Below are 10431 nucleotides of genomic sequence, written 5' to 3' on the forward strand. Positions count from 1 at the left end.
ACCCTCTTGCAATTCTCACCTGAATTTGGGAAAGAGTTATTGATTTCCCATGAGGTCACAAATACAGGTTCACTAATTGGGCAACACCTCAAAATATTTTAGAAGATACCACATTGGCAGTGGCCTTTTTAGAATACAGCATAATCCATGAGTGCTTTTATAAAACATAAAAAAATCACTATACAATTTTATAACAAACTAATGACATTTTTATGTTCTGTTAAATTGCCAGCATCTTGAAGCTTAATTTTACATCTTAAGTCTGAATCTTCACAAATTTGGATTTTACCAAATTTACTGGGTAAATTTGAGTAATTAAGGCTGCTGTTGCATTAACATAGAGGTAGGGTTCTTGACACCTCTTTTGTAACGTTTGATGGAATTGATTTTGTTAATATCTTGTGCACTTGGTTGTTTCTGTTCTGATTAGGGTGAGTTCACAACCAAAACAATAGCTTTATTGAAATGAAATCATGCTCTACTTTTGGAACGTAAATTAGCTTAAAGAACAATAACAAAGTGTCACAGGTCGTAAAAATGAACTTGTGACTAGAGCAAAAGGACTAGAGCAGCATTAGACCATTGAAAACATGCTACATTTTTTTATATTTTGTATTCAGTATGGTGATTATCACTGGTCAGAGTAATGACTGTCAGTACTAGCTGTATGCTACTTGATCAAAGAAAGTATTTAAAACATTTTACAACTTATAGTATACAGGAGTTGGTTCGAACTCTTTGTTAGGAAACAGTGATGGTCTCTTTGGGCCATCTTGGCCGATGAATTGCTGAGTGTAAAGGTGGTAAACATAGTTATTTGAGTGCCAGGTGCCATCATAAATTCCATCCCTTTTCTCAAGTTCTTTTTTTTTCTATTTGCTGAAAAGTGGTATAAAAATAGATCTCTTCTGTTGATATGCATTGCACACACAGTGATAATGAACTCCTTTAAACTTGTGTTTCTGGCATCATTACTCCTGCAACCACCAGTGAATAGCAAACTTGTGCATCTTGTCACATGACTGGTGTGCACACATACGTTTCTGCTTTCCTTATCACAAAAGAGTAGCAACTGTATTCACACTAGCTGAAAAAATGTCAAACGTAGTCCATATTTGCAATCCAAGCCCATTGTATTAACAACTTGACTGACTTAGACCTCAGTATGTTGCTGATTTATGAATGGTTAGGCATAAATGCTCCATGTTGACATTTTCATATAGAGTCTTATTTCCAAAGTCTTGTGCTTTTATCCTTATGTTTGTTCCTTGTCAAGAGAAAATAATGGTTTATTTACTTGCTTCCACTGCAGTGTATATCTAACATATAGATTCAAGCAGTGAACATGATTAACAAACTTCCAGAAATGTTTATTTTGTGCAATGTTATGGAGGTATAAATGTTTTGTTTTATAAATGATTATATATGGAGAAGATAAGAAATGCAGTAGTGTACAGATTTGCTCTCCTGGTCATTTTGGTCTATTTTTTAAATGTGACATTTTTTAAAATCCTTTTGCCAAGCCTTTTTTTTTTGTTTTAAGGAAGATATAAAGGCTTTAGATTTGTAGTCAGGAAGGGGTTTGGTGACTTGGTGATTCTGGGAAAAAGCAGTGTCATGGTGTGAATGATTTCTTATTGCACTAATAAGCTAGTGTTATATAGTTGGTGCACCATCTGTATTCCTGACTTAACCACATCTACTGAAAGTGAAAGATGGGAAGCACATTGTCTTTTTCCTTCATCCTTAAACAAGGACAATAATTTAGTATAAAGCAGCAAGCATTTAGTGTCCATAAGATTATTTACACAGATGCGTGGCACATGGAAACTTGCAGACAATGTCTCGTGTTTACTTATGTGTGCATTTTAGCAGATCGTGAAACTAGGCTATGCTGTACCTGCTTGCATTGTGTACTACAGGATTGTAAATATGCCTAGTGAAAAATAAGCTTGAAGCAGTACAGATGTACTTCAGAAACCCTTTATTTGCAGCTTTCTCTTCCATTTGCTTTTACCATTTAGTTATTTAGGTTTGCATTTCTGTGAGCATTATGTTGAACTTTAAGTTGAATGCTTTAATGACCATATCAGCTTATGACTTGATGTGTGCCTCTTTTGATCATTATGAAAACAAGTTTTACTGTCAGGAAACTGTATGATAATGTTATAAGTTTCATAAATGCTTTTTTGTCCACAGTACATCATTCTTCTGGCTATGTATTTATAAAGTATATGATTTTGAGGGAAGAAAAGCTATGTCTGCATAGTGCTTTAGATTATCATTAACCCTTTTGTCTCATCTTTTAATTGTTTTGCTTCTTGACTCATCAGTCATTCTTGTTTTTCAGGAACTGATACTGAGATAACCTTTTGGTGACAGTAAGGACTGCATCAATTGGAGAGAAGATGGCACTTATAACTAAGTTGATTTTCCTGGATTTGTGGATCATTCTCTCTGCTCAGATAGGTTAGCAATCTTTTTTAAATGCTGGCTAGTATTTCGTGCATAAAAATGCATTAAAAATGCTGTTTTTCTTCTTCATCTTTTCCATGGGAAGTGTAATGCAGAAGGTGTCTTTATATTCATTATACAATGTTTGCTTATGCTTGAGCAATGTCTAGGACAGCCTATGACTTCACTATTCAGAAAGTTATTCAGTTGAAAGCTGGAGCAAATTGGGAATTTGTCCCTCAAATTACCAAGTAAAATGGGATTTTGTTAGTCTAACAATTCTATATATGCTTCTGGATAGACTTTGATTATGTATAAATGAGAATCGGTTACCTGTATGGACATATTACCTATAGTTTTGGAGTAGCTAATGTACTAATACACTTTGAAAGAAAAATACATTTTCGACTTTTGAGTTCATTCATTTTATTCTTTTAGATTTAGTTATTTGGATTTAGCCTTGGTACTTCAATGTGAAATAACATATTTCCTCAAGCCACTGAACTGATACATGAAAATGAAATTCATGTACATGTTTTAGGGTGTCATGACTGACCTAAAAATACTCTTCATTTTATCAAAGTACTATTTTTCTAATTAAGAATATTGATAATAGTTTAGATTAAAGTTTAGATCAACCAGTTCAGTAACCTGAAGTTGAAATAAAGTTAGTAAGAAGCATCTGATGTCTTTCAGGTTTGGGGTGAAGTCATTTTGCTGATGTTTAAGCTTCTCGCCATATCTGTAAAGCCGTAAAACATTGTGTACTTAAAACGATTTAAAAATGTTTTGAAAGCATTATTTTCTCCGGTGAAAACGATTTCTCAGTCTTAGGGAAAACTGTATGTTTGCCACAGAGTTGTCATGTATAGAGATTTTCAGAAGCTACTCTGAGCTAGAAGATCTTTATACTACTAGAAAGTGATTTCCATGTCACATCTTCCACATGAGCTGTCTCTAACAACCAGTCTTTTAGAGCAGGAGAAAAAGATGCATTCAGAACCTCAGTTTTTGTTTCCATGTTGTATATAACCTTCTTTTACCAGACAAAATAAGTCTGCTTTATGCTTCATGAGCGGTATCAGCTTATGAAATGGCTTATTCACAGACTTAAGGAGTTGATTGCACCAGCTTATCATGATCATTGTGTGGCTGTTGGATCTGGCACAACATAGCAGTGGCAGGATTAATTTTATGTCATTTTGTGAAGGATGAAGGTTTTAGACAGGAAATCAGAAAAAATAACAGGATGGTTTTGAAAAGAATTCCAAAATAGTGTTTAGTTAGGCCTTTATCTTAAAAAGTGTGAATAATTTCCAGTAAAGTCTGAGAAAGCTGCACATTACAACACTGAGGATAATAACAAAGTTCTGTAAATAGCATTAATGTAACAGAGATGTAACAGAAGACCTTTCTGTTGTAAATAATATCTTTCTTATAGAATGTTGGTTATATAATAAATGCCACTGAGGCATGGTCATGCTTATACTAATGCTAATATTTGGATAAACAGAAAATGTGCTATAATTATGGCTCCATTTAGTCTTTTTTGAGACATCACTGAACCAAAAATTAAAACATTTTATTGTTGTGATGTGGATGTGTGATTTGGGAGTAAGATGTCCAGCTCCTTAAGTTATCATTTACAAAAAAAATTTCTTGCACTTAATAATATCCTAAAAACTTGTTCTGAGTCACGGTACTTATCTTTTATCAACATACACAACATATATGGATTGAATGTATTTAACTCATTTAGCAATATTCCAGGTTTTTAACATGTATATAAATATACACAAGTTACTTCCTGTTTGTAGCAGCACCTCATTTGTTAGATGTCTTGCTGTTGTTATGCTGTAACACTTTGCTTTATTTTTCTTACAAAATTCTTTAAAAATTTCACATGACAGCAAAGGGACCAAGTTCAAATTGGGAGAAGCCAAAAGGTAAAAAGAATCATGGTGCCTGCATTAGCATTTAAACCATCAACATGATGAACTCAGTCTAATCATACGCTATGCATGCCTTTCCGTTATGCATTCTGCTGATTACTTGTAATCATGTTGTCTTTTATATTTATTTCATATATTTGTGTATTACATGCTCATAAGGAATGCTGGTTTTTGAGAAACATAACAGCATAGTGATGATGAGAAAAGCTATGGCTGCCAGATCTGTGATGCATGATAGTCATAGATACCTTAAAAAAAATATTCTGTCATCTTTTGTTTAGCCTTTTGAGGGCAGAGTGCATGACATGATGCTTAAATTTGCCTTTTTAGAGCATTATGCAACCATCATCATGCTATAATTTATTTTCTTCATTTGCACTTTTTGTATTCTCATTATGAAGTTTAAGGAAAAGTTACATAAACATGTGACAAGTGATTGCTCATTCCCTTGCAATGAATATTATGCATGACAGTGATGTGGAATATTTCTACTGTATCATTACTAACTTGATTTTAGTGGGAACTTATCAGTTCATCCTGTATGGCAGGGGTGGGGATTCTTTTTTTTACTCCAATAGGATATTTATCATATCTTTCACAGGTCGTACACAGTTATCAAGTTAAACATTTGCCTGGAATATTTGGTCAAGCTATAGTTTTGCCATAATGTGTTAATACTTTTTTTAACATGCACAATCCCAACCAGCCTGGGACTGACTGTCCTCTGAGGCACTGCAATAGAGGCAGACGGACAGCTGACAAGAAGCATACATGTCTGTCCCATCTTATGCTCATATGTGTCCTATCCCATAATAGTGGGTTAGACCAAATGATTTCATGGGCCTTAAATAGCCTGCAAGTCAGATGTTCCCACCCCTGCCGTAGACGGTTGATGGCAGACAAAGTAGGTTGCACAACTTTAAAATATCATCACCGGGTATTTTGGCATGATGTTTTAAATTGATAATTGACAAGCATGTCCAAGAAGAATGCATAGGTTACTGGTGAGGTTTCTATACTTTTTTGCTTTATTGCTCGATTGGTTTGGTTCTTGTTTGTTATGGAGTATTATTTGATTTTAAAGCATTGGAATTAGTGCATCTTGATACTAATAAACAAACAATTATTAGTCTCATTTTATTTTTATGAGTTACAATATTCTTATTTGGAAAGTTTTAATTAAGTTTAAGTTCTTAAAGTATCAAGTTGTATAACATGAATTTACATGTTCTTTTGAAGTCATTCTTAATTATTAATGCTGATGTAAAGGATTCACACAATTAGGATGAAGCAAAGACTTGTGCATGTAAACAATCCCCTCTCTCTCTCACCTACAAACACTCACTTCTGCATTCCTGCATGCAGAGATATCAAGAAAAGCACACATAGAAGTTTTCTTTCATAATTCTTATGTTTATTTTTCGTTAGTCATAATGGACAAGTATTTCTGCTGTTTGTATCTTCCTTTGGCTACAATCATTTACATAACGGAAAAAATCTTCTTGTTTTTTTAACTGTAATTATACTTTTGCTTTATATGTTCCTTGTCAGACACTATGTGTTTTGTGTTCATCATTTGATGTATTATTACCTTTTAGAATTCTAGCCAGTTAATTTCTCAGTAATGATGTGTTTATTCCTTGCAACCTTTAGCTGATGGCCACTTGTTAAACTGCAGATTTACTGACTTCTTAGGAAGCATTTGGAACCATGCGCAAGTGCTTTACCTATAACTAAAATATCTTTTTTCCTGGTCAATTAAAAAGAATTCATAGTAATTCTTTATTTGAATTTTATTAGGTGTCTTTAATTTTTGTTGCAGTGTTTATAAATTATAAGAAGTCCTGCTTTGGAAATGAGAGTTCTGAAGATTCCTATGACAGCAGCGTTGATGGCTTTTTTCCGGTGGGCTGCACAGTACAAGTGAAATGCCAGTATTATGACTGCACAGCAAAACGAAATAACAGTTTTATATATATTCAACTCAATAATGCTGAACTAAACAGATCAGTCAGTCTCTTGGCAAGAAGTGAATGTGACGTTGAAGCCCTGATAACTGATGTGACCAAGGACTTCAATAGTGCTAGAGTTGAATGTAAAGACTTGCTTAACCCTTTTGAAACTCGAGAAGGTCACTTACAATTGGATGTGAGTCTCTTTGTTAATGATTAATGAATAATTTGTTGCTGTGGAAGAATGTTTGTCAGCACTAAATGAATAATGCATGCTGTAAACAAATTAAGAGACTAATTTACCTTTATCTAACTCCCATTTTCTGATCACAAGAGAAGCCTTATTCAGCTAGTTACATCCTGTTACAGAACTATATTAGCAGAGCAAAATATAATTGACATTTCCAGTCAGATGTTTAGTCATCTTTGTCAACTCAATGTTGCTGTAGAAAATCAAGAGATAAAGTGATGAATAGTTGCTATATTTTTAATCCTTTCTGAATGTGGCTGAAAAAAAAGTTTTTTGGCCAGGAAGAGTCTTCACTTGGTGTCATTGCAAAAGATGCAGCACTGCTGCCTTAATAAAGTTTTAACAAGCTGTGATGCTGCCCATCGAACATAATATATTGAATACTTAATTAGTAAATAGGCAAACACTTGTCAGTCACTCTTACTGTCCTTCTCTCTATCTGCAAACTGGTTAACAATATGAAAGATTTAAACTGTAATTCATTTTAGATAAATAATATTTTGAATCATGACAAAGGCATTTTAGTCAAGTTTCATTCCTAAAGATTATTAATGATCAGAATTTATTGCACATTCCTTTGTAGCATGAGGAAAATAATCAGCAATGTAGACAGCTCTGACAAGATTTTCCATTCAGAAAATGTAATGGTTATCAAACTCTTGGTTAAAATTGTTGGAGGCTGTAGCTCCCCACACCTCAATAAAAATAGATGGAGGTCTTATCAACCATTAGCAGAAAAAGTACACAGCAATGTACATTAGTTCATACATGTATATTCCTGATGTTTTGTTTTATGCATGTAAAAAAGAATATCCCTGATGTTTGATAACAAGTAATGGTGAATGTTTAGCATTTTTGTCTGGCTTGTTACAAACTATCTTGCATAGTGAGGCCTCTGGCTTGAACTCTTTTACATTTTCCTAATCCATATGTAAGATTGCGCTGGATCAACTTTGAGATTATTACTGACTTAAAAAGGTCCTAATCTGTAGTATTTTGGTCTGCTGAACATGAATATGACCATGAAAAGTTTTTATTGGCTCTCGTTTTGAAGATATTTGATATAGTTCGTTCATTTTTTTATGTTTCACCGTGTAAATTTATCTAGTAGGACTGTAACGGCATAAGTAATAATGATGTAATATTGCATCACATTGTTTAATACCATCATGTACACATCATCCAGAGTTTGCATCATTTTATGATTCAGTGTATCACTACTGCCAGGCTGCTGCTGAAGTAAGATGATTTCAGCACCATACTGTAGATAGTGCAGTCATGTTGAGCATTTGAAATATTTCAGACTTAATGGGATGCAGTTTAAGCGCCACTGTTGCATAAAGCTGTTATTATTTTATCCGTTTACTTACAATATAGAACATTAATGCCTCGAAGTGCATTAATACCGTGGACAATTTTTGCTATATTTCTGGGGAAGTGACATTTGCCAGCCAGAAAAAAATAAATATCATTTCTCAAGTGAGAAAGGCATATCATCTTTACTTCAGATGCAAGATTGGCGACCAAGACAAGCCTTGGGCCCCATATATATGCTGTGCTACATGTGTAACACAACTTTTCACAATGGTTGAATGGCAAAAAAACCATCAATCCGATGGGCAGTCTCCATGGTGTGGAGAGAGTGAAGCAACTACACAAATGACGATTATTTCTCCTTGGTTCCTTCTCTTTCCAGCGGGAAAGCGAAGCAAAAGAAGTGGAGAATAGTCTACCCCATCATTCCATCTGCATTGAGACCAGTTCCACATGATGAGGGACTTCCTATTGCAGAACCTCCAGCAGAATATTCTCTTGACTCAGCCGATGAAGATGAGCATGAACCGACCTGTTCTTCTCCTTGTAATCAGCATTCAACGATTGATATTTTCACTGTGGTGCATCATCAACCCCACACAGGATAACACAGGAGGAACTAAATGACTTGGTTTGTGATTTGGACTTATCCAAGAACAAAACAGAATTGCTAGTTCAAGACTCCAACAATAGAATCTTCTAAAAGAAGATGTTACAATTACTTCATACAGAAAGTGCCACCAGCAGTTGGAGCCTTTCTTCAGAAAGGAAGGTGATCTGGTATTCAGTTCCGATATTGAGGGCCTCATATACAAACTTTCTCAGGAATGTTAGGGCAGAAAACTGCAAGGAACTAGTAGAAGTTATGTTGATGCAGTATCAGAAACTTGGCTGTAATATGTCTCTGAAGATCCACTTCCTTCATTTCCATCTGGATTTTCTTCCTGACAACTGTGGTATGGTTAGTAATGAACATGGCAATGTTTTCATTGAAGACATCACAACAATGGAGAAAAAGGTAGCAGTGAAAATTGTCCACTACCATGTTGGCTGACTGGACACTTCCCAGAGATTCTCCCAGACAGCTGTACAAGAGACAGGCAAAGAAATCTCAGATGTAGCCTATGACTTGATTTTTACAGGTATTAAACAAAGATCAATTACTATTGGCATGCATTTCGTATGTACAACATAATTATTGCAGATTACAAAAGAACTAGAGCCAATTTTGCATTTTGATTGTCATATTCATGTTGAGCACATAAAAAATGATAAGGATCAATTTTATTTCAGTAACATGATTTTTGTAAAAAAAAATTTGTTGACCAGTGTTGTTTATATTTTCAGACCCCTAAGGCAAATTTTCTTTGTGTGTTTATGAGATCTATTCACCTGTTTCTACCCGACTGGAAACCCTGGTTAAAAAACTAGGAAAAAATATAGAAGGATGTGTGTGTGTGTTCATCGGCTCTATTATAATAATTATAAAGCCTTTTCAGGTATATGGCTCAGTGAAGAATACTTGTGTTTAACCTTACTTGAACATTCATTTACATATGCACAAGCTCACACAATTAAGTCAGAATCAAGCAGCTCAAGGCTACAGTCATATTTTGACTCTTTTTCAGATCCACCATTCAAACCTGAGAACATTACTGTGATGTATTCCAGTAAGTCCATTAGTCTCACATTTGATAAGGTGAAACAGGCGACCAACTGATGAGATGCAGAGTGGAGCATTGTGTATGACTGGAGGTAGGGTAAAGAATATCCATTATCTGACAACACACTGATCACTTTTCACTAGCATCTTGGTGTCCGAGCAGCAATGGACTACTCTTATGATTGCAATTAAGAGTATGTGAACTGGCATAATCTCTGTAATATTTAGAAAGAGCAGTGCTTTTGATTAAAATAAAATGTCATACAATATTATTTCATTATTGAGACAATATGTATTAAGGTCCATGATTGTGATAACTAGGTTTTACCAAGGCTAAAATATTAGTGCTGCTCTAGGTTCTCATCTGTGTGTGCGTGCCTGTGAGATAGAGAGGGGGGAAGGAGAGAGAGAAAGTGTGTGTGTTAAAATGCAAGAAAAAAAAAGAAAACACAATGACAGATTGTCAGTTTTATGCTAACAGGGAGATGTGCAACTGTAGCAACATTAAAAAAGGCTCCAGGAACGTGACATGTACAATTGTTCTCAATGACAAACCAGATGGGGGATATTATGATGACAATTGTTTGGGCACCCTGTACAATAAAACCCCTTTCATCATCACAGCTGTAAACAAGTTTGGGAAAATGGAGACCTCAGAATCATTTTATCTGATTACCGTAAGTTTATGTTGTTGATAGAAATGGGGAAAATGTTTGAGTTCTTGTCTTTTTGAATTTTAGTCTTTCTGTTTGTTTAATGAAAATTTCTATTTGGAAAATATCCACCTACAGAAGTTGTTGATTGAGTATTGCAGGTATTTGTTTTTTTATTTTTTTTAACTGTCAC

At 34.6% G+C, this 10431-nt stretch overlaps 1 protein-coding gene across 10 annotated transcripts in view; it reads left to right on the forward strand.

Annotated features, from left to right (window-relative positions):
• Positions 1 to 10251, forward strand: part of LOC112574264 — a 35940-nt gene extending 25689 nt beyond the window's left edge. For 7 of the 10 annotated variants that reach the window (XR_003101394.1, XR_003101400.1, XR_003101396.1 and 4 more), the window contains 5 exons: positions 2351 to 2469; positions 4365 to 4400; positions 6229 to 6554; positions 9551 to 9677; positions 10067 to 10251. Coding sequence is in view for 2 of the 10 variants with exons in the window: in XM_025255208.1 (XP_025110993.1) it covers positions 2409 to 2469; positions 4365 to 4400; positions 6229 to 6554; positions 9551 to 9583 (456 nt within the window). In the remaining 8 variants the exon portion in view is untranslated. Of the gene's footprint in view, positions 1 to 1802; positions 1927 to 2350; positions 2470 to 4364; positions 4401 to 6228; positions 6555 to 9550; positions 9678 to 10066 lie in introns of those variants that run through there. The other 3 variants (XM_025255208.1, XM_025255209.1, XR_003101398.1) reach the window with 3 other exon arrangements.
• Positions 10252 to 10431: the final 180 nt, after the last annotated feature.

This window comes from Pomacea canaliculata, linkage group LG10, assembly GCF_003073045.1.
Source record: "Pomacea canaliculata isolate SZHN2017 linkage group LG10, ASM307304v1, whole genome shotgun sequence".
Taxonomy (NCBI): domain Eukaryota; kingdom Metazoa; phylum Mollusca; class Gastropoda; order Architaenioglossa; family Ampullariidae; genus Pomacea; species Pomacea canaliculata.